Below are 24,663 nucleotides of genomic sequence, written 5' to 3'. Positions count from 1 at the left end.
CTTTCACCTTAGCCCAGAGTTGGGCTAACTCAGCCAGTCTCTGCCTGGCTTGTTAGGAAGACAAATTAGATCCTATGTCGGTGGCTCTTCAGGACAACCTTTGAAAGTCCGGTTCTATGCTCTGTGGCAGAATCCAACAGACATCCTGCTTCAGAGGGCCTCAGAACCAGATGGGCACCTGGCTGGAACTGTATGACCTATCTCTGCTTTCCTAGAGCTCACTTGGCATGGAAGAGAGGCTCCATGTAGCCTCCCACCAGGCCACAACCTCATAGGTAATGGGATCCATGCTATACTCTTGTATTTTGAGCATTTTTCACCTTCATAGGCCTTGGCCATTTGCTTGGGCCTTTCTGACCTTTGTCAGATAGAGAGTGAAGGCTGGAGGACCTTTTTTCCCAAGCTCTAAGATGGAACCACTGGTGCTCCTGGAAAACACTTTCCTTTGTATAAGATATTGTTTAGATCTGTGTTTTTTAAAAACACTTTTTGCGCATCAGCTTGTTTTTGATTCTTTAAAAAATTGATGCCTGGCACAGTGGCCCACACCTTGAATCCCAGTGCTTTGGGAGGCTGAAGCAGGAGGATTGTTTGAAGTTGGGAGTTTGAGACCAGCCTGGGGTAGCATGGGCCCATCTCTATTAAAAAGAAATAAAATAAAAATTAACCTGGTGTGGTGGCACACATCGATAATCCTAGCCACTCAGGAGGCTGAGGCTGGAGGATTGCTTGAGCCCAGGAGTTTGAGGTTGCAGTGAGCTACAGTTGTGTCACTGTACTCCAGCCTGAACAACAGAGTAAGACTCTGTCTCTTAAAAAAAAAATTGAGGTATGAAATAGGTACAGGTGCATAAATAGACAAATGTAAAGTGTATAGCCCAATATATTTTTATACAACTACACGCCTGGGTAACTATCACCCAGGTCAAGATCAAGAACCGTTTTCATCATCCCAGAAAGTTCCCTTGTGCCTCTTCCCAGTCAGTGATGTCTTCCCCTTGCCAAGTAACCACTATTCTGACTGACTTCTATTAGTTTTGGTTAATTTTTACCTATTCTTGGCTTTCATATAAATGGAATCATGCAAGGCATACTCTTTTGTGTCTGACTTCTTTCACCCAGGCTAGAGTGCAGTGGTACAATTTTGGCTCACTGCAACCTCCATCTCCTGGGCTCAAGTCATCCTCTCACCTCAGCCTTCTGAGTAGCTGGGACTATAGGCATGTCCCACTGCATCCAGCTAATTTTTGTATTATTTTTTGTGTGTGTGGAGATGGGGTTGTGCCATGTTGCTCAGCCTGGTTTTGAACTCCTGATCTCAAGTCATCTGCCTACCTTGGCCTCCCAAAGTGCTGGGGTTACAGGCATAAGCCACCGCACCCAACCTGTGTCTGACTTCTTTTGCATGACATAATGTATGGGAGATTCATGTGCATTGTATGTATTAAGAATTTAGCCTTTTAATTGTATTTCTGTGTAGTATTCCATTGTATTATACTACATTTTATTTATTCTCCTTTTGTTGGAACATCTGCTATACTTTCTTTAGTTGTCGAGTATATGTTTCTGAATGAATATGTGAATCTTCAATTTGATATGAGACTCTCCCTATGCCCATCAGCTTTTCTCAATCCCCCTCACCCTCTCAAACCTAATTTCAGTCCTTTAGCCATATGGTGTTCCCTGTCTCTTCTGGAACCCACCCCGGCCTCCCTCTTCTCTGAGGTCTTGTGATAGGGAGAGACTGGCCCCTGTGGAAGTAGCCTTTGAGCTGTATTGATTCATTTATTTATTCTTTCAGCAGATGTGTTGACTACCTACTATGTGCCCTGCACTGCTCTAGGTATTAAGGATACAGCAGTGAATAAAGAAAGAAAACTTCCCAAACATCCTGCCTTCATTGACTTTGTATTCCAGTGCATGCACCTGGCACTGTCCTCTGCTTTGTGGACCTAATGCTTGAAGAATCTTAGTCTTCTGTCCTTTGGGGTTCTGCAGGAGCTAGGTGGCGAGGCCCTTGCCACCTTGGCAGGACTTCTCTAGGGCTTGTGGCCTGTCATCTTCCTTTTCTGCTGTTATTGGTACAAGTGATATTAGCTGCTGTTGCTGCTGCTGCTGCTGCTGCTGCTGCTTGGCAGTGAAAGGGTTTCTCAGTATTGGTGCTTCCCTTCCACTATCCTGGAGTCTGATTCCCTCTGTGAGAGGAGAGAATTAATCTCCAACTTTCCATGCCTGTAAGGTGAGTGACCTCTGTTTTGTCAGCGCTTGCCAATCTGTCCTCTAATTCCCAGCCAGGGTAATGGAGACATTACTTTGTGCTAAAGCAAACCACCAGTTCTCCTAGTGCAGATGCTATGCAGATCCAGGCACTGGGAAAGAGGTCACAGGCAGAGGCGGCTCCGCAAGTGTCTCTTCACAGATGCAGAGGCACATGAAGGCTACAGGGGTGTTGGCACCTGAGCCACTATGCTCCTGAACTGTAGCTGGCAGATTCAAGAAGGAAGGATGCTCTGCCATCATACTCTCCTTATTCCCCAGCCATGCCAAGAGGGTGGCTGCTTCCGTTTGGTCTAAATTAGGTTTCTGTGGTCAGGTTCCTGAGGGCACATGAGAGGCTGTGAATACCCCAGTGAAGAAGATGAGTCAGGGAGCAAAGGTCTTAGGAGTTGAAGGCCAGGGAACTCAAGGCTTCAACTGGCATAGTGGCCCACGCCTGAATGATTTGTGGACTCTGGGGGCTTAGCTTTGTAGGGCTTTGGGAAGGCCAGCTATGAGTGGCTGGGATAAATTCTCAGTGTCCCTGGCTAAAGGGTGACACAACTCAGACTTGATAGTTCTGTAAAACTGTTTCTTCCAAAGCTTGCGAGGATGTTGGTTTGGGGAAGAAAGCCAGCCAGCCCAGAGAATCCCAGGAGCCTGACAGGCCTTTTTCTCTGCGATTCTTTCTCGCAGGCAGCCCGAGGCAGCCTGTCTCTTTGTTAACAGAGTGACAGCAATGTGACACCATGGAAATAATTACTAACAAATCACGGTGCTGACTGCAAACAGCTCTCTGTCTTCAGAGGCATGTCAGGGTGCATTAGAGCAGGACTGGAGGAGCGGCACGTGTGGGGGCTGAGGCACAGCCTCCACTCAGACACTCTTCTTCCCCCACTCTGACCCCTTCCTGCCATGTCTGACTTTCTTGCTCTTGGCCTTCCTGACTAGGTCAGCTAAGGGGCAAGCTGGACAAGTGACATGTAGATGGTTCAGCTTCTCTGGGCAGGTAGCTAGGACTCCCATCTTTGCCAAGGAGCCCCGGGGTAGTGATGAGAGCCAGGAGTTTTCCATTAGGGGACCCCCCAAAAGGTGGAAGGATGCTCTGTTTCTCTGATTTACTCTCTGCCATTGAGACCAGCCTCACCGGTCAGTAGTTTGGGCTTTGGGGGTGACAGAATGTTTGCTTCAGCTGGACCCAGATTGTGGAGGGATCTGTGTTGGCTCAGCTCCCTTCCCCCACGAGCTCTGGTTTCTTCTTCAATTGCCATAGTCAATTTTTGGTAAGTCGACTTTGTCCATTCCCTCTTGGTTAGCAGAGTGATTGCTCCGACTGTCAGGACTGTAAATAATGTTCCTGGTGTGTGTGGCTGGAGGCAGCGCATGGGGTGGGGAAAGGAGTGGAAGGAGGAGCAGCATTCCGGCTCCCTCGCTCGCCCCCTCCCCTCTCATACAATATTTATCCAGGGATGGGAGTCAGATGCAGCGACCTCAGGGGTCACCCAGTTAAATAGCTTCTGAACCTCCCTGCATTCTAATTGCTGCAGTTGTCCTTTGCTCTGGAGACTTCTCCTCCCCATTGTCTGCTGAGGCACACACTAATGGCTGTCCTCCCTGGCCCTGCTGGGAGGCACAGTGGAGGGGGGTGGAGAAGAGAGCTCATTGCTACCTTCCTTTCCCCAGGGATAAGGGAATCTAGGGCCTATTAACAAGTGGCTTTAGCTAGGAGGAACACAGTCCCCTGTCTCCCCCTACCCGCTCCCTAAACCTGGCTGGAGAAGGAGGCCCAGGCAGTAGGTTTGGCTGGTGGGGCCAAGGGGCTTTACCCATTCTTAGTCCTATAACCAGAATCATGGGACTAGTACTCCTCTACAGCTACAGGAAACCAGGGGACAGACCCTTGAATGCCCAGCTGATGAAAGTCATTCTGTGTTCCCATGGTCCCACATACAGGGTATGGAAGCTTCTAATGAGTGATATTTCATGTTGCAATTTGTTGCATTTTCCCCAAAGATTGGCCAAATGCAAAAGTCTGTTTGGTCCCCTGAAGTTGATTTAGATGATTGCTTGTGGTAGCAGATGTGTCCCTTTCTTTGATTTAAGAGTGGCATGTGCTATACATCTTCACAAGGACCTTCCTGTAAGTATCAGTTACCCTCCGTCGCAGCTCTTCTCTCCCAAGGAATCCTGTTGGAAATTGCCATTGAAGGTGCTGACCCCAGCATATCCTAGAAGTGCTGGCATTCTGGTAGTAGCCTAAAGTTAGTACCTGTTGAGAGCTGCTCTGGGCCCTGTAAGTACTTTGCTGGGGACTACAGGGACTGCCAAGTGATCAGGACAGAAAGACCAGCACACACATACCTAATTATAGGGTAAGTAAAGTAGAGTATGAAAACACTACCGTGAAGGCACAAAAATGCTGTGAGAACCCAGAGGAGCACTGTAGAGAGACGGAATGGTAGTATTTTTTTTTAAAAAAAACACTAAACTTTCTTTTCTTTTGAACAGAATTTTAAAGCCCAGCATTAATCTGGTTGAAGCTGGGGAGAAGCCCTGCCCATTCTTCCTCTCCCATTCTTCGTCCTCTTCCCCCGGTCCATTAAGTAGCCTAATGTTCCTCCTTAGAAGCCTAGGACTCCATGGAGCACACTTTAAAAATCACTAGCCTATTCTAATGCCCATGCACAAGTCTGACTCTGTATAGGACAAGTGCTTACACCTCTTGAAGGAGTCAGGGGAGCTGGAATCAGGGCCTAGGAGACCAGCTAGACGGTTAAGGGCATAGCTGTGTCTTGAGCACCCATATGAAAGCAGAGGTCAGACTGCATCCCAGATCCTGAACACCAAGAGGATGCGTCTCTGCAGAACCTCCAGAGGGCATCGTAGGCCACACAACAGCAGCTCAGGCATAGGGTCAAGATGGCTACAGGCCAGGGGAAGACTGTAGTAGAATGAGCAAGGTATCTTGGAGACAGCTCAGCCTGCTAAGGAGCTCCTGGTTTCCCTGGCCCAAAAGAGAATAGCTCATTAGCTGAGGCACTGACCGAAGTGCCCTGGAAACCTCCCATCACTTGCTTAGCCTCCTCTCCATACCCACTCCCTACTGGGGCTTCTGCCATTCCATCTGGGAAAGAGAGCTCTGGCTGGGCCCTGGTGGCAGCTCCAGCACTTCCTACAGTCACAACAGGTGGGGCACTGTGCCTTTCACTGATGAGTTGCCATGGGAAGGACAATGGAGAGGCACTTGTCTTATTGTTTCCCTAGAGAGGGGCTGGGGAGGTACAAGTTAGAGAATTTTAAGGACTGTTTTTGGCACTAGGGAGGTGCTTGTCCTGTGGTCCTACAGGGTGTGTGTGGCACTTGTATGCTTCATGTAGGCTCCGTAGGGGAGAAATGAGAGATAGTTGGCAGGTGGGCTAATGAGAGATAGTTGGCATGGAGCAGGGAGGTGCTATGTGCATACACAGTGCCTTTTGGAGGCTTTGAGCAACTAGGACACTAGGGATTTGAAGTTGGTTTTCCTTGGGAACACCAGCAGCCTGCCCTGTGGGGCATCCCTATGTACTGCCTGTGTTCTGGTTTCTGTTGGGACCTCTCCAGAGCATCATGTCTGGGAACACTTCCAGCTGTGCCGCCAGACCCAGACGCAGGTGACGGCCTTTCGTCTGTACTATAGGGAAACCAAGAGGAAATTAAATGTCATTTGCCCCCTGCACAGCAGGTTGCTGCCAGATCAGACACTGCTGCTTAGAGCTGTGCAGAGGGCACCCGAGGGAGGGCTTATGCCTGCAGCCAGTCCTGTGAGCTGTGGAGACTCCCAGGTGATGGCCTGGCTCATTCCCAGGGCTTTCTTTGCCCGGCTAGGTTTACCCCAGCCTGGAGCTCAGCCCAGTGCTACATGGCAGCTGTGGCCCATGCCAGGCCAGAGGTGTGTGTGTACCAGTGAGGCAAATGGAGGGGAAGGGCAGAGCCTGCCAGTAGAGGACACACAGGAGACAGTGAGGTGATCAGCCCTTCCTCAAAGAAGCTGTGTGGCATTGTGGAAAGAACAGGGCCTTTAGAATGAAGAGACCTGGTTTCAGTTCCTGGCTTTACTGCTTTCTAGTTGTAGGATCTTGCAGAAGTCACATTCCTACTCTCAACCTTCATTCCTTTATCTGTAAAATAATAAGCAGCTCTGGCTCCTGACATCTGTGGGGAGACTGTAGCTTCCTGTTAGGACTGGAGCCAGAGTTTCCCACCCCACCTCGCCTGGGTCTGGAAGCATGGCCTATAACCCCTTGCTGTGGGGCCTCACTGTGAGGTGAGTGAGGTGAAGTTGGTTGAGGTGGGGTGAGTGGTAGGTCTGGCCTGGAAGGCACAGCTGGTCATCTCTCCCTGCCTCAGGCCTTTCCTTCTTATCCTAGGCCTCTCAACAAGGCATCCCAAGGCCTTGATGAGATGAGTAAGGGTAACGGTGGCAAGACAAAGCAGGAGGCTTGCTGAGGTCACCCAGCCCCACCATGGGGCTCAGCTGGCTCCCTCCAGTCTCATGCTTGCACTCTCCTTCCTTTCTGAGAGGACAGCAGGGCTTGCCCCACCCCTTCTCTGCCCTTGAAGTCCTGGTGGTAGACCATAGTTCTCAGCTCCGCAATGACATTTATTAACAGGGCTTTGGGAAAATATGTTTTAATACTGCCAGAGTTCTCCCTAGAAAACCCCCCCAGCCCCCAGCTCACCCTCATCTGAAGCATGGCTGCTGGTGGTGAAATTCATTAGTGTTCCCTGACAGGCAGTGGCGACAGAGGCGCTCGCTGTCTGCTTCCCGCTCCCTCGCTCTCATGCTCCTGCTTCACGCACACTGATATTTAAAGCTGATGGGCTGCTTATAGACTTCTTGTACCATGACAAGTTTGGGGAGGGCGTTGAGGAGGAAGAGACAGACAAGGAGCCAGCTGTCATGCTGGTATTTCAAACAGTACTCTCTCCTGACCCTTTGCAGGCTCCAGCAAGTGTATCATCTTTCTGAAGCCTGTGGTTGGAATTGTAACCTGCAGCCAGAGGATGGTGCAAGTGTGGGGGCAAAGTGAGCTGATAAGTCAGCAGTGCATTCCCCCTGGGGCTGTGGGCAGGCAGAGAAGAATGGAGGGACCGCATGTGCGCACGCACACACACTTGCTTGAGCCCGGGAAATTGCAGCTGAGTCTCTGAGTACCCTCGACATTGCCCTCCTACCAGCAGAAGTGACATGGTCCTTTCTCAGTAGGCGCTCCTAGAGTGACCATTCTGTGTCTGCTATGAGTATCTTCTGGATGAGCCCGGAAGCTTTCCGATGATAGAAATCCTGTTGCATTAGCCTCTGTCTGAGGTTCCTGGGTGTCAGTGGTACTCCTAAATATAAAGTGGTTGGTAGAGGTAGAAAGCTCTCTCCTTTTGTGTCTAGCCTGGGGTCTCAGCTTTCGTTCCTTGATATTTGTGTGCTGATTCTTTGGATTTGGAGAATGAGTCCCAAGGTGCTTCCCCTATTCATAACTCTTTCCCCTCAGCCCAAGCTTCTTGTAATTCATTTTGTAGCTATGAAGTGGTTCTGGAACTTTCCATTTTTCTGTCATCCCCAGCAAGCCTTCTCCAGTATCCTTTTCCTGACCAAGGCACTGTCTTTTCAATGCAGGTGGCCTGGAAGCATCTCTACAGGCCATTGCAGGTTTGGTTTCAGTTGATCTTGTAACCAGAATCCTTTCCATGAGGCCTTATTTGTAAAGCATGTTTCCCTTGGTTGGCTCCTTTAACCCTCACAGAGCAGGGCATGGAGCTGAAGTCACTTACCCCAGGACACATGGTCACTTGACCAAGTTACCTTAGTGTAGTGGAGCTGTGATACTGGACAGGGCCCCACCATCAGGGGGTTTTGATGGGAAGAATGAGTCCCAAGGTGCCTCCTCCCTCCATAACTCCGGGTCCTGCAGTAGGGAAGGTCACTGAGGAAAAGGCCAGGCTCCTCTCCTCCCTGTTCTTTTGCCTTGCCAGTGCCATCAGTGCTGCCATTGGCATCCTCAGTTTCAGGCTCAGCAATGTGGGACTGTTTGTCTGAGGGGTTGTGCATAAAACAACCTGTACATCTTCTGTTGGAGGTGGAGCCAGGATGCCTTTTTTCTTTATTGGCTGAAGTGTATTCTTGAACTGTCAAGAACCACCTTTGATGTGATCTGCTCCTATGGTATCCCCAGCTCTCCCCAGCAGTCTGTCCTGTAGGCTTCTAGCAGGGGTTTCTGGCTTGGGGCCGATGTCTCTGGGCAGTGCTTTTCTCTTCCTGTTCTTTCTGTTTCCTACCCTGGCCAAAGGCACTGAGTGAGTGCTAGGCCTGCCTGGGGCGGGCCCATGCTGTGTCTTCTGACATGGTGCATCTCGCAGGTGAGATAGATACTAACCAGCTTTGATAAGTAGGAGGCTCAAGCATTAATTTTTTATACATCAGCAGTGGCCAAGTGAGTGAATTCAATTATGAGTCTGCCTTCTCTCTACCCTCCTCCTCTCAATGTGGTAGTTCAGAGCTGAGACTAAGGAACCTGTTGAAATGAGAAACCCCTATTTCCTAGCTTGACCCCCTCACTAATTCGGGTTAAATTGCTACGCTATTGCAGTGGTGACACATTGTGTCTGCCTCTGTTTGTATAAGAGGATGCAGTGGGGGAGGAAGGACCAATTTGTGCAGAGATAAAAGGTGTCACGGGCAGATAACTAACGTCCCAGCCTTGTGCCTGCTCTCATTGTTGCTCAATTTGCTCCGTGTGTAAGCTCAGCCTTCCCCTCTTTCTTCCTTCCCTCCCCTTGGTCATATTTTACCTCGATGCCACAGTGTAATGATGCCCTGCGTAGTGGGGGAGGAGATAGGCACCTCTGGCTGACAGCCCTTCCTGATAACCAAATTCCAGCCCATCCATCACTAGCTACTCTCCTCAACTTGAGGAAAAGTGATCGTGAAAGGCGGGCCGTTTATCACCCAGGGTCTGTTTATCTCCTCTGGGTGGGGGAACGGAAACAGGAGAGACAAAGAGCTGTGTCCCCAGCTAAGCGCTGCCTCGGCTGGAGTAGCCTGAACGTGTTGGATATAGACTGACGTCGTGCTGCCTGTGGAGGCTCTGACTAGATAGAACTCCTAGAATGGGATCCAATGGGAATGGGCCCTTTCCTGAGGCTTAAGACTTGGAGGAAGCATAGGAAATCGTGGCAGTTATGAGATGCAGGGCTGCTAGTGACAGCATTCTTTGAGAGCTTATTGGAATGAGCAAGTGTAGCAACTCTGCATGGAAGCAAGCCCACCCACCCTCACAGGTGTCCTGTGGCAGGATCTTCCAACTGGCTGGTTGGTTGGCTTCTACTAGCCCGCTCCTTCCCAAGGCTGGGCCTTCTGTGCCTCTGTGGTCCAGTGATGACTTTGAAGAAGACAGGCCTCTCCATACTCCCCCATTTCTGCATATTCATACAATAGTTTGCTCCTGCAGGTGAACAGTATGTGTCTGTCTTAGAGCTGGTAGATACCATGACTGCCAGCCTATATCGCTCCAAGATCCAGGTCCTACAGCCTTTCTTGAAAGGAAGAGAGGAGCCAAGGAGGCCTCTGGAGTCTGCTAGTCCCCCTCCTCTTTAAAGGCTTGAGTCTGCTAAAAGTGAGAATGACATGCTTCTGCCTGAGTTGGGTCTGTCCCTAAGTCTTGAAGAGATGAAAGCATCGAAGGAAGAGTGTCCATCACCTTTTCCAGCATGGTGCCTGCTCTCTTGCTGGTCCTGGCTGTTGGTCTGTCTGCCAGTCTGTCCAGCAGACCTCCATGGATGTATAGTTTTCCTTGCCTCAGCCTAGCAGCTCTCCCCCCATGTCTGCCTCACCTAATCTTCAAAGCTGAGCTCCTGCTCACAATGGCTCCACCGTGGCCATACGAATTAGCGAGGGGGGTGTTCCCCTAATGAGCTACTCCCCTGCCTTGGCTGGCGCCGGGCTAGCCACACCTGTTTGCCATCAGGGCTGTCTCGGCCCAGCCAGTGTGGCTCAGTTGCAGGTGGTAGGGCTGAATGAGGGGTGGGGTGGGGAAGGCTGGGCTCCTTTTGCTTTGTGCTGTGTGCTTGTGAGGGTGAGGGGCAGTTTCTTACACCCTTTTCCCCTGATTTGTTCTCTTCTAGGCAGGGGGAATGCTCTCTGCTTTCTTTTCTGTTATTCAAAAAGAGTAAGAAAGGAATTTGAGGAGTATCTCATCTTTTCTAATCTTCCCCTGGATGGAGAGAGAGGAGCCAGTTAGGGTCTGAGGGTAGGGTTTGATAATCTGTTCTGGTGACCCTGAGGGGCCAATGTGGTAATAGCAGGGTCACATGATAAATGCCAAGGAAAGACGCCCTTTCTGGCCTTAGACCCATAGTATTTGGAAAGCAATCATGTGCCTTGGTTTAGAGCCCACAGTCAGGACTGGGGACTCTTCCTTAAAGGGGCCTCTTGGATTCATGAAGCTGAAGGAAGTTTTGATTTGGTTGAAAAAAAATCTCATTCTTTTTATGGCCTGGACATAATTGGCTCTTTTCTATTGGCCAATAGTGATGTCATTCCGGCCCTCATAAAGAAGGGGAAATCACACCTGTGGACTCGGTGCATAAAATTTCATTGGGCAACAGTAATAAGCATGACCAGATGATGTTTGGGCAGTTGGGGAGATTTGTGCCCAGTGAATCCAGCTGCATGGAGACCTGGGCACTATAAACCTGCCTGCACGTTCGTGCCCACAGGCTAGTCCAGGGCCCACTGCCAGTGGCTCTTTTCCTAGGATCAGGATCTGGTAGGAACATACAGCATTCAGACCCTTTGTGCCTGGGGACCTTTTTTTTTGGCAAATTGTTGGAACCATGTACCCACTGATACCCACTGACCTTAGGCTTCTAAGAACCTTGAACTCAGGTGTGACCTTGAGCAGTGCTACCAGTATGCTACCTGCTTCTCTAAGGCCCTGGGCTATAAAGAGCTCTGAGTGTATCTGTACAACTTAAGCCTGTGCAGTCAGAAGTTTTGGGTTCTGTTTCTAGTACTACCCTTGGCTTGTTTTATGATTGAACAAATCCTTTTCTTCTCCGAGCCTCAGTTTCCTCTTTTATGTAAGGGATGATGACCGCTCTAACCCACCTTACTCACAGATTTCATATCTTGATCCTCTCTAAGCTGGGGTAGGGTGTGTGACAGAGATGGGTAGCTGTCTTCCCATGAGGCACCTGTGAACCCAAGTTCTGGCATTTGGCCCTTTGTCTCTCATGAAGATGAAGCTGGCCCTGCTACATTTTTACGGCTTGCGTCTTGGAGTCACGGGGCTAGGACTACCCAGAGGACTGCTCGACACCCTGAATGCCTCTTGGTGAGTCTCCAAACTGCATGTGTACCTGCAATGACTAGAGCCCCTGAGTGAGAATTATGGTGCCTAACCCCCATGCACATCAGTCAGACATGGGATTCAGAATGGCACCCAGGATTGCTGCTGAGCCATATCTCAGGCTGAGTATCCAACCTGACAGTCTGTCTGGTCTGTCCTCAGTGTGGCCCCTCTGGGATAGGTCCTCCTCTGAGAAGAATAGGCATGATCCTACTGACCTAGACCCTTCCTAGACAGTAGAAATGTCTAAAGCTGTTGTCTACCCTTAAAGTTCTGCTAAAGAGAGAGCCCCTCCCTCTCCCAGGGCTAGCTAGAGCCAAAAGGACTCCTGGCCTGTGTTAACTAAAAGAATCAGAGAGTGCTACAGTTGGCTAGGGGAGAATAAGATAGAGGCTCCCTGCCTTTTGCTGGCCAGTCCCCCTGACCTATTCCTTTGTGGATTCTGCTGCTTCTGGTGGCCCCCTTCACTCATAGACTTTAATGTGATTTTTCTAAAGTAGCTGAGTTCAGCAAGCATTTCCACAAATACCAAGGATAAGGAACATGACAGAAAGATTGAAGCAAATAGAATTATTGTCAGATTACCATTCTGCTTCTTAGGCAGCCACGTTTTAGCTCCTAAGGCTACTTTTCAGCCTTAAAAACCTTGCCTCATTTCCTCGTGTTCTTGGTTCTTCATCCTACATGGACACATCTATCTGGATACCCCTTCATCATCTTGGCCTCAGCCTGAATTTTCCTTCTAGGAAACTGACTAGTTGTAGTTAATGTCACTGTGCCACTTGGATGTTTGAGAGGAACCTGCCCCTCAGGTAAGATATCTTGGGTCTTATAAAAGTAAATCCTTACTATACACTGCCTGAAACAAGGGGATCAATTTTCTGTTAGTATCTGTCAAATATCTGAAGGGTAATGGAGGGAAGACTGAACTGCCTTGAACTTTCTGGAATGGAATCAGTCACCTCAACTGGATTCTTGTAGCCAAACTTTCTAGAAAAGGAGTTTGCACTTGTAATCTTCACTGCCTTATCTCTCACTCTTTGACACTTTGCAGGTTGCCTTCTGCCTCCCACACTCAGCCCACTGATGCCCCTTTCACCAAGATTACTTTTAACCTCCTCGTTACTAAATCCATTGGGTTTTTCCCAGCTGTCATCTTGCTTGACCACTCCATGGCAACTGACACTAATTACTTAGCATTTCAAACTCAAAAATCAGTTCTATATATTCCAGAAAGGGGAAGCACACTTTTATCACAGTTTAGGTTGACCACAGGTAATATGAAGTGGGGTCAAAAGAGCATGTGTGACTTTAGATGTCACATACCCCGAGAAACATCTGGGGCCCTGCCCTTTGGGAATGGGGATAGGTTGGATAAGTCCTGACTCAGTGGCATATTGTCTCGTGAGGAACTCTTGAAGTTGCTAAGGGTATGTAGCTTGGAGAAGGGAACTCCGACAGAAGCTTTCTGGACTCTCAGATCTTAGAAGGTTTCTGTGAGGAAAAGATAGAAGTCTTGTTCTTTGTATTTTCTGAAGACAAATACTTTGACCCCATGGATAGAAGTTATAGGGAGACAGACTTTAGTATTTAAGGAAGGATTTCTAAGAATTGAGTCCAAAAATTAGATCTAGCTGTTTCATGAAGTAGTGAGGTCTTTGTGTGTGATGATGGTCTGATGGTGGTAGCCTGGTTTCATTTTGGTTCAATAAAACTTGCAAGGCATTAGCCTGGGCCCTCTGCTTACCTCACTTGATATGAGGTGGTCTTACTTACTCTCCTGGCTTTAATTTTACTTAAGTTATATTAATGATTACATTAATAATTATATTAATGATTTAGCAATCCGTATTCTTATTCCAGATCTCTCTTCAAAACTGGATATCCTGTTGCCTCTGAGATACATTCCACTGCCAGATATCTCCTAGGCACCTCAAATTCAGCAGACATCGAGTGTTTATTGTGTGTCAAGCATATTTCTAAAACTGCATTCCCAAACTCCTGCTTCCTTCTAGTGGCATACTAAAGATGGGGCAGGGGAGCAGTTTCTCCCCCCCACCCCCCAGTTTGGGCAGAAAGTAGGGTATGCTACAAGGAGAGCATTTAAAAACCATAATAAAATTGACCAAATGCAGGCTTGCTCTGGATGTCACATAGGCTCTCCATGCCACTGCCTCCTCCTTTGGATCCATCTTAGTGAGTGGCATGAAGCTAGCCAAGCAGAGCTCTACTGCTTTCTCACTGGGCCCCACATTTCATTTGGTCACTGGGCCTCCTTTACATCTCTTAATGTCTGTTCCTTGATCACCATCTTTACCATTACTGTTTCTCTCTCCTGGCTACTACACTGCTTTTTCAGTCTATTATGTTTGCTGCCTCCAGAACAATCTTGGTAAATCACAGCTCTTCAGAGGCTCTCCATTGCCTGTGGCAAAGCTCTTCTCTTAGGAATAAGACTGTGATCTTTCCTGGCTGATATTTCTAGTATTGTCTTCCTCCATCCTTGCATATGCCCCTGTGCTCCAACTTAAGGCTGTTTTTGTCTTTCTTTCATTGCCCATAACTCTGAACAAACTGAGCCCTTTATGGACAAGAGTTACATCGTTCTTCCTGACTCTCATTAAGCATCGATGCATGTTTGATTGAATGGATTTGTCTGAGTAAAACAACATCATCAGCTAGAGGGGGAGATAGTTGATAAATTCTCATTTAAAGAAAAAGACAAGAACAGACCCTTGATTTAAATTCTGACTTCCTCTTATTCTTCTACCTTGCCTCCTCTCTGTCTGAAACAAATCTGTAGCTAGACGCTTAAACGTGAGCTGAAACCCCTGCTCATCTATCTCTAAACCATATGCTCTGCCTCTCTCTCCTCCTGTCTTGTCTGTTTGCCTCTCTGCTGTAACAAAACAACAACAAACCAGTGCGTGGAAAGAACATAGGCTTTGGAGTCAGACAGAACTGGGTTCAGTTCTTGGCACTATCATGTTTTAGCTGTGGGACCTTGGGTAACCTCTCTCAATCTCATTTTCTCATCTGTAAAATGTCGACAACAGTACCTGTGTCTCAGCATTGCTTTGAAGATTAAATGTGAAAATGTAAGTAAGGTGCTTGGCATACTGTAAGCCATTAGGAAATAGTTGCTGCTGCTGTTATTTTGAAAAGAGTTTTTGGGCTCTCACACTTGGATCTGAGGGCTAGAGCTGGAGCCCAGTGTCTATGGTGGGACCTACGGCTAATTGGTTGACCTTTTGAGATCTATTTGTCTTGTAAACTCTGTTGGACTTCCTATCTTAAGTCTTCATACCTGGGACATGGATGTGCCCAACTTGTTCTCTCTTCCCTTTTTTTTGTAGGCTCCCAGGCCAGTGCCAGTACTTGGGCTTACCAGTGGCGGATTACTTCAAGCAGTGGATTAATCTGAAAAAGGTACGGTGTCTGAGCCCCAATTGGGTGCTTCCCCTGGCGCTCTTATGCCTCATAGCTCCCCTGCTTTACTTTCTTTTCCTGTATCTGTTCCCTTTTCCTTTTCTTTTTGTTCTTCTCTTTTCTTAACATCTCTCCTTCCTTTTCCCTAGCTAATATGCACTGAAATACGGTTATTTATGACAGTGGAGAGCTGCTTGGGGACCAGGCTGCTGGGTGGATTATGACGCTGCCTTAGTTGGTGTCTTTCAGACATGGAGAGACATCATAGTTAAGGAGATTTGGCGGGGGGGGGGGCTTGCTCAGAGCTGAATCTGGGGGCAGAGCTGCCTTGTCTCTAGGAGTGATGTGGCACTAGCTGAGCCTCTGGGAAGGTATTCTCCTTTGTTATCATCATGAATGTGGCCTCTGACCCTCCTGACTGTCTCTGATATATCACTCTGGTTGGGAGGCAGAGTTCATTTAAGTTGGCTTTATTCCTGCCTTGCTCCAGGAGAGCCTGGCTCATGTGACGAAGGGCCATGGAAACTAGAGTCCAATTCCCTTTGGACCTGATAGGGAGACTGGAACTCATGTAGCGTCAAGCACCTGGGGAGGTGATGCTGAGGCTATAGACTGGCAAGGATATTGTGTGGCTAGGATAGTGAGCCCTGGCAGAGAATGAATCACTTAGAAAACTACTTTCCTAGCAGAGTATCCCTGCTCTGGAGGGATCCTTGTTCTGGGAGGCCCATTCACTAGAGAGACTCACCCCCATAAATCATTCTGATCCAAGGGCAACAGTCCTGGAGCAGCCTCAGGAACCTCATGCCGCCAGTCAGCTTAGCAACTCCCAGGAAGCTCAGAGAAAGGAGAACACACTGGGGGTCAAGGTAGTGGCTCCCAGGGGGCTTAGAGAAGAGAGGGGTCAAGGGAGGGTCAGGCTAAGTATGGCGAGGATTTGAGTCTTGACTTAGGCATTCAAGGAAGGTGGGATATGGATAGGAGGAGAAGAGAAAGCTTTCTCAGCAGAGAGGGCAGCATGCTTTTGGTGTGTGGGGAGGCTGGAGCTAAGCAAACATGTGGAGGAGTAATGGAAGAGAAAATTTTATAAGTATTTGTGCCACACTGACAGTGACTTTGCATTTAGTTCCATGCTTTGTGGCATCATTTGTGAAGTCCTTTGCTTTCCACTGGTGGAGACAGGTGCTTTGCACTTGGCTTGTTCGCAGTTTGGCTCCTACCCCACTCTCCGGCTGATCTCCCTTGAAACTGACCAACTGCTGCTTACTACTCCTCCTCTTACGCTGAAGAAGCTGGACACTGCCCTAGGTTTGGGCCTTTCCCTATGGCCTGCCTTCTGTCTGAAATGTCCCTCAGTCATCTTCATCAGACATGTTCCCTGTCCTGGAAGGTTCAACTCAGGTATCACTTCTGCTGAGAAGCTCAGCAGTCAGTCTCTTGCCTTGAGGTTCCTTGGCACTTGGGAAATCATTTTCCTCTGTTCAAACTGAATCCATGTATATTTCCTTCCAGATATGTCCATCTGGAGCACAAAGATGGAGTCTCGTTCCTCTCTGTGTCTCTGGTGGCTAGCCAGGGCTGGGCATAGACTGTGTACTCAGTGAGTAACTGCTGGCTGACGATTCATCTTCAAGAACTAGTTTCATGGAGGCCCCTCAGAGCTAGGCATGTGGTGGGGCTAGACATGTGGGTGTGGCTAGGCATGCACCGCTGAAAGATAGCATACCGGCTGTCAGAGCACATCTGAGGCTGCTTGCTGGCCTCAGCAAATGCAATGTGAAGGCCCGGCCAGGCGAGGCAGGCGCTGACCATGAATAATTACCCTGTGAAGTTCACTAGACTTTTTGGTGTATGGATAGCTCCCTGCCTCCAGGTTCCTTGGCAGAAAGACAGGAAAGCAGCCGACCCATGTGGTAACATTGCCATTCAAGGCCACCTTGGTGCTGCTGGCCCACAAGATGGGGGTAGAGGCCGGCTGTCCAGAGTCTTTTCAGCTTGGTTCCCCTGCAGACTGTGCTGAGCTGAACAGGGAAGGAATAGGTACAAGGGGAGGGGAGACTGAGGACTCTGTTCCTAGTTGGCCTTGTGATTTCCTCATGTGAGGTAACCTGAGCAAGTCTGGGAAAAACAAGGGATCTCACCCCTTCCTCTCTGCACCCCAACCACATTGTATTGCAAGTGTGCTTAAAGGCCCAGCAGGAGAGGTGGCTTGACTTTGAACTTCAGCCCAGTCCTTACCAGCAGCCATTCAGGACATAGAGGCTGCTGAGTCCTAGGAGCCCAGTGGCAAAGTAATCTTTCTGACCTTTATGCTGTGTGACTTGGTGGAGGCTGCACTAAGATTCCTCCTTAAAAAGAGTAATGATAAAAGCAAAGCCAGAGAGGTCATTGCCAAGGTCGCAGGAATATTATGTAAAAGCCTTACTCCATGCCTTGTTGCCCCTGTGTGACCCAGGCTCTGGCTCTCTACAGGGTCCTCTCGTGTCCTTGATCTTACTTTGTGTTTCCCCCTTCCCTTTCTTCTCTCCTCCTCCTCCGCTCCTCCAGCAGAGCTTTACTTCTTCAGAAAGGTGGGGAAGGTCCTGGTCTGCTTGGTCACCTGAGACTTGCCTAGTGAGTGAGCAACTGGGGATGAATTCACCATGCCTATTTCCTAAGACCTTCAATCTGAGAAGAGGCAGAATGTCTTTCAGCTGCCCTTACTTCTCCAGAAATGGTGTGGGCTGCATCAGGAAATAGGAACTTTTCAATGGCCAAGTTTCCACATCTCCCATCGCCACCTACTTCCCCTGTAGCAGAGTGGAGCAGGCCCGTGTTTGCTGACATTTGGAATGTCATTGAATGATCTTATATTCTTATTGAGCTGTCAGCTTAGAGAGGACTTGGGGCCCTGCTTCCAGCTCCCTCTAGGAGATAGAGCTGTCACTGAAGAATACGCACATGTGCAAACGCATTAATATACACATGTATATGCATGTGAACGCATACACCCCAAGTGGATATACTTCAAATTGCATGTCTGTATCCATATATGCATTCATATATAGTTGCATATACACATAAGCAGTCACCTGCAGAAATATTTTGAGACATACCCAGACATGAAGGTGTTTATACATATATATTCATAAGTATAAAGATACATACACAGAGGTAAACATATATATCTTCATCAGTAAACAAAAAACACGTTTGAGACAGGGTCTCACTCTGTCATTCAGGTTAGAGTGCAGTAGCACAAACATGGCTCACTGCAGCCTTGACCTCCCAGACTCAAACGATCCTCCCATGTCCGCCTCCCAAATAGCTGGGACTACAGGTGCCCACTACCATGCCCGGCTAATTTTTGTATTTTTTGTAGAAATGGGGTTTTGCCATGTTGTCCAGGCTGGTCTCAAATTCCTGGGCTCAAGCAGTCCCCCCTCCTCAGCCTCCCAAAGTGCTAGGATTGCAGGCATTAGCCACTGCGCCCAGCCAATAAAAAAATATTTTGAATGCCTTCTGTGTGCCAGTTACTGTGTGAGGGCCTGGAGATATAAAAAGGTGGATGTTGAATAAATAAGTTTAGTTGCATTTAATAACACTAAACAGTTCAGAGTCATGGATCATAGAAGGAACTAACTTAGTAGGGTGGGGTGAGAGAATAGTTCCCTGAGGAAGGATATCTAAGCTAATACTTGAAGAATGAGTTGGAATTGGCTAAGCACAGTGTAGCATGTGGGGAGACCCCGAGGTGAAGAGAAGCCTGGCAGCTTCATGAAACCAGAATGTAAGTTTCAGGAGGAGAAAGAATTTGAGTCTCTTTTGTTAACTGCTCTATCCCCATCACTCTCAATAGTTCCTGGCACACAGATGTTTAAGCCTTACTTCTTGAGTGAATAAATGCCTAAAACATAGTGAAGGTGGCAAAAGGAGAGTGGCATGAGATGAGGCTAGAAGGGAGTCAGGAGCCTATAGACCACACTTTGATTTTGACCTTGATGTTTAGGTTAAGAGGAAGCTACTAAAGGGCATTAAATATAAGAGGGGCATCATCTGATTTACATTCTAAGAAAGCTCTCTCTGGTTGCAGTGTAGAGGGAGCTAAGAGCAGATACAGGAGACCAGTTGCTGGTTTTTCTTAATCGGGCTACATTTGGCATTTTTGGGTGGGACAAATCATTGTGTGGGTAACATTGCTGAACTTGTAGCATCCCCAGCCCCTGTTAACTGAATACCAGTAGTGCCTCTCTGAGTCATTGTGATAATTAAAAGTGCCACCCTGTATCCATTTCTAGTGACCTGGACAGGGTGGGAGTGGAGGAGTACTGTCTTTGGTTGAGAACCACAGAACTAGGCTGTTTTTGTGGTCCAGGTGAAAGATGTTAATTACTGGATTAAACTGATAGTGGAAATGCAGAGAAATGGGCCAATTCCTGAGTATTAAATGGTGTAGTCAGTTCTGCAATAATGCAACATACAGATTTCTGAAAATCACCATGCTAGAGAAAGTCATGCAACAAAAATTCCGTTAGTGACACATAAAAGAAAAGATAGGAATCTAATAAAAATGGTAGCAGAGTTTTACACATTAAATGCTTAAGAAATACATAAATACCACAATAAATATGGTACTTTACTTTGTAAAACCCCAAAGTTTGCTTGTAGAAATGGGCATGAGAAGGGTTGCAGCTTGTGAGTTATTGTGAAGTGGTGGGAGGAGAATGTCTGAAATCAGATGGAAAATTGTAACCAGATGAATGTGGTCCATGCATTCAGTGATCTAAGTGGCTGGTAGATGTTTAAGATGTGTGCACGTATGTGTTTTATATATTCCTATGCAGCTCTGTTCAGCAAGGTGTAGTTTCCTGTGTTCATCTAGTGTTTCTCATGAACAAAATTGCACGTAAACAAATGCAAAATTTGTGTTACTATTAATTGTTCCCAATACATCAATTGCATTGGACAAATTTGCTCTTTCAAAGGGCATTATAATAACACTGATTGTATAGTAAACAAGAAATGGTGATTAGTTGCGAGGGTTGAGGATGACGGAGAAGACCATTATGACCCCAGGATTTATGATTTTAGCAACTGAGTGAATTGGAATGAGTTTACTGAGATAATGTTCGAAGGATAAGTTTCAGGATTAGAAAAGATGAAGTCAGTGTGGGGTATATGAGTTCAGATGCTTTTGAGACATTGAGGAGGCAGTTGAGTATATAAGTCCGGGGCTCAAGGGTGAAGTCTAGATAAGAGATACAATTTTGAGGACCAGATGTGGTGGCTTATGTCTATAATCCCAGGGAGGCGGAGGTGGGAGGATCACTTGAGGCCAAGGAGCTCAAGACCAGCCTGAGCAACATAGTGAGACCACACCTCTACAAAAAAAAAAAAAAACTTAAAAATTAGCCAGACTTGGTGATGTATGTTCCTAGTCCTAACTACTTGGGAGGCTGAGGCAGGAGGATCCTTTGAGCCCAGGAGTTTGAGGCTGCAGTGAGCTATGATTGTACCACTTCACCCTATCTAGCCTGGAGTGCAAGTCCCTTTCTCAAAGGAGAAAAAAAAAAAAAATTGGCAGAGTTATTGGTGTGTGAATGATAATTAAAGCATGGAAGTGGATGAGATTGCCAAACAAGAGGGTATAGGGTAAGAAGAAAGCCTAGGCAGAACACAGAAATACCAACATTTGAGAGTTAAGGAATAGTCAAAAATAGAAAGAATAATAAATAGTCCTGAATTATGGATTACATTTTGTGTGCTAGACCTATGTTTTCCAACATAGTTTCTACTAGCCATATATAGCAATAGATCACTTGAAATGTAGCTAGTATGATTGAACAAATTTTGAATTTTATTTAATCAATTTAAATTAAAAACTTTCTTGGCTGGGTGCAGTGGTTCATGCGTGTAATCCCAGCACTTTGGGAGGCCAAAGTGGGCAGATCACGTGAGGTCAGAAGTTTGAGATTAGCCTGGTCAACATGGCTAAACCTCGTCTCTACTAAAAAAAACTCAAAAAATTAGCCAGGCATAGTAGTGGGCGCCTGTAATCCCACCTACTTGGGAAGCTGAGGCATGAGAATCACTTGAACCCGGGAGGTGGTGGAGGTTGCGGTGAGCCGAGATTGCACCACTGCATTCCAAGCTGGGCAACAGAGTGAGACTCCATCTCAAAATTAATTAATTAATTAATTAATTAAAAACTTCCTTGAAAAACTTTAAGTATGTTTAGTACAACCTGGGTGGGTGAATCTACATTTTAAACTGTTAATTGTATAAAATCTAAATACAGATTATGTATTTCTCTCATTTTTTTCTGAGACAGTCTTGCTGTTTTGTCCAGGCTAAAGTGCAATGATCTTGGCTCACTGCAACCTCTGCCCCCTGGGTTCAAGTGATTCTTGTGCCTCAGCCTCCCAAGTAGCTGAGACTACAGGTGTGTGCCACCACGCCTGTCTAGTTTTGTGTTTTTAGTAGAAATAGAGTTCGCCATGTTGGCCAGGCTGGTCTCCCAACTCCTGGCCTCAGCAGTCCACCTGCCTTGGCCTCTCAGATTGCTAGGATTATAGGTGTGAGTCACTGCGCTTGGCAGGTTTGGTATTTCTGATGAAGATTTAGCATCCCAGTTGAGATGTACAGTAAGCATAAGTTACATATCAGATTTCAAAGACTTGGTATGAAAAAATGCAAAATGTCTCATAATTTTTTGTATTGATTACATGTTGAAATAATATTTGGATGTACTAAAATAAGATAGATTATTAAAATAATTTTATCTGTTTCATTTTACTTTTTAGTGTGGCTACTAGAAAATTCTAAATTTCATATGTGGCTCACATTCTATTTCTGTTGGACAGTACTGTGCTAGACACTGCGGTTATGTACCTACATTGTCTAGTCCTCACAGGACCCAGTGCGGTGTTTGCTATTGTTCTTCACATTTTAAGGTTGAGAGAACCAAGGCATGGAGCAATGACTAAACTTGCCCAGTGATTTCACATTAGTACATGGCAGAGCTAGAACTTAAATTTAGCTTTGCTAAATGCTGAAGAGAGAGAGAAAGAGAGCGAAAGAGTGATAGAAGAAGAGAAGACTGTAGGAGTGTGGTATTGTAGAAACCAAGAAAAGAAAGTGTTGAAGAAGATGAGGAGTGGTCAGTTCAGAGAGGGCTGCACAATGTGACGACTAAAATATGAGCTCGGAATTACAAGGGCCTCAGTGACCTTGGTCCTGAATGGCATGATCGGGACAGGAGCCAAATTGGAGTGAACTAAAGAGTAAATGAGAAATGAGGAGATAGAGAAACTTCAACTTTTTCAGAAATGTGGCTTTGAAGGAGAGAGAAAGGACAAAAGCTGTGATGGGGCAAGTGGAGGCTAAAGCAGGTTTTGTTTTTAAGTAGAAGACATTGTTTGTTTGTAGGCTCTATTAGAAAATGAAATCCTGTTGAAGGTGCAGGAGGGAGAGGAAACCAGTAAGGGAGGCCTCTGAGGAGGTGAGAGGAGAAGGGTTGGAAAGCCCAGGCTCTTGAAATTGGCTCTCCTTATTCTGAGAACCTAGGCAGGAAAAAAAAGAAAAAGAAAAATTTTAAGAACATGGGCTCTCTTAAGGAGAAAGGTCCCTGCTTCTATTGGGACAGGAGGGAAGAAGAAGATGGGCTCATGTGGAGGTAGGTGGGCTTGTAGATTTGGTGGCAGCAAAGCAAGTTGGGGTAATTACCATCCGATGGCTAATAGGGAAGGGCTGGTAGGGTTTACAGGATTGCTGTCGTTCTAGTAAAGAAAAGATGTGTGAGCTGACTTGAGAAGTATAGTAGGATTCCTAGGCAGTGTTGAGGATCCATTTGAGGTTGATGGCATTAATTCATTGTGGAACCAGTCTGTTCAGTTGCATGACTTTTCTTTATTGGACCTCAGCTGCCTGGTTGTGGGCATGGAGAAAGTAGACCTTTATATTCATCCAGGGTGGAGATTTTCCTCAAGGAGGTTTGATGAAAGGGATTAGGGAATTGAAGATGTTGGTAAGACAGCAGTCGGCAAGATGGGTTATGAGGTCTAAGCTGGATGCTGGGGGAAGAAAAGATAGCAGGAGGTCTGATAGATGTGGAAAAAGTAAATTGGTACCAATAAAATGAGGAACTGGTATGCTGGGTATAGTTGAACATGCCAGATGGAAGGATTAGAGATTATGGTTAGAGAATAGCATGTCTGAATTAGTGATTTCAGAGACGGGGCAGTTCTAGGTGTTGGCAGGTTCCAAGGTGTGGCCATGGAAGTGGGTAGCTAATGTTGAATGGAAAAGAATGTTGTTATAAATAAGGAGTCAAGAAACAGAAAGGATGGATGAGACCTCCATAAGAATGTATGTGTGTGTATGGGTGCACACATAAAATATGTTTACCTATTGCATATGCATGGACACGTACGTATAAATGTAATACAAATGCATACCTACACACATAGCCATGCAAGTGTGTGCACACATACTCACAAATTGTGTGGCATTTCCTCTGACTCCTGGACCTGATAGGTGGTGCTATGGTTTGGATGTTTGTCCTCTCTGGATCTCATGTTGAAATTTGATCCCTAACGTTGAAGATGGGACTGAATGGTAGGTGTCTGCATTTTGAGGGACAGTTCTCTCATGAATGGATTAATGTCCTCCCTGGGGCAGGAGTGGGGGGTATGAGTAAGTTCTTACTCTGTTCATTCCCAAGAGAGCTGGTTGTTAAAAAGAGCCTGGCACTTCTCCTTCTCTATCTTGCTCCCTCTTGCCACGTGATCTCTGCACAAGCCAGCTCCTCTTCACTTTCTGTCTTGAGTGGAAGCAGCCTGAGGCCCTCACCCGATGCCCTGTCTTTAACTTTTCCAGACATCAGAATCATGAGCCACATAAACCATTTTTTTAAATAAATTACCCAGCCTCGGGTATTCCTTTAGAACAATACAAAATGGACTGAGGGAGGTGGGCTTCTGGGGAAGCAGGAAGACAGCCTTAGGAGGATTCTGAGTCAGTCCTGGCAGACGGGGCTCAGCCAGTCAAACCTAGCAGTGGTAGGGATAAGGACCATCTAGAATTTAACAGACCCTGGTATATCAGGGTATGAAGGTTGCTGCTCCACTTTTGCTCTCCCATCTGTACACTATGCCTTGCTGCAATTTATGGATGCTCTGAAGAGGGTGGGATTGGGACCAGCTCTTAAAGAAAATCTTGGGTCCCTCCAAGAAGCATTCTATCTCTCCCCCTCCCCTGGGAAGGTACAGCAGGAGAAACTGCTGAAGGGAGGGTTGGTGTCTACGATTGAGTGCGACTTTTCCTGACCTTGGAGCATTCAGAGTCCCAATCAGTGCAGTAATAAATTAAGGGCTTATGGAGGAATAAATTCTCGGCCTTAATGAAGTTCTTTGCTGGGGGCCATAGGCAGGTCAGCAGGTCGGAGTGATGCAGATTGGAGGCTTCAGCAAGTGGGCTGAGCTGGCTGGGAAGTCATCAGGCGTTAGGGGATCCAAAACCCTGCTAGTCAGGGTTAATTTTGGGGGAGCTGTGAGGATTAAGCTGCTCAAGTGATAGCAGCCTGACAGAAGCAAGGACTATACAAAGGCAGCTGCTAGGT

At 47.0% G+C, this 24,663-nt stretch overlaps 1 protein-coding gene across 10 annotated transcripts in view; it reads left to right on the top strand.

Moving 5' to 3' along the window:
* ERI3 (ERI1 exoribonuclease family member 3) overlaps positions 1-24,663 on the top strand; it is a 136,303-nt gene that overhangs the window by 57,015 nt on the left and 54,625 nt on the right. For all 10 annotated transcript variants that reach the window (XM_003936929.4, XM_074380697.1, XM_074380698.1 and 7 more), the window contains one exon: positions 14,993-15,065. In XM_003936929.4, the coding sequence (XP_003936978.2) occupies positions 14,993-15,065 (73 nt within the window). The remainder of the gene's footprint in view (positions 1-14,992; positions 15,066-24,663) is intronic.

Source organism: Saimiri boliviensis, chromosome 11, assembly GCF_048565385.1.
Source record: "Saimiri boliviensis isolate mSaiBol1 chromosome 11, mSaiBol1.pri, whole genome shotgun sequence".
NCBI classification, from domain to species: Eukaryota; Metazoa; Chordata; class Mammalia; order Primates; family Cebidae; genus Saimiri; species Saimiri boliviensis.
Note: the sequence above shows the minus strand (reverse complement) of the source record. Positions and strands in the feature narration are given on the sequence as shown.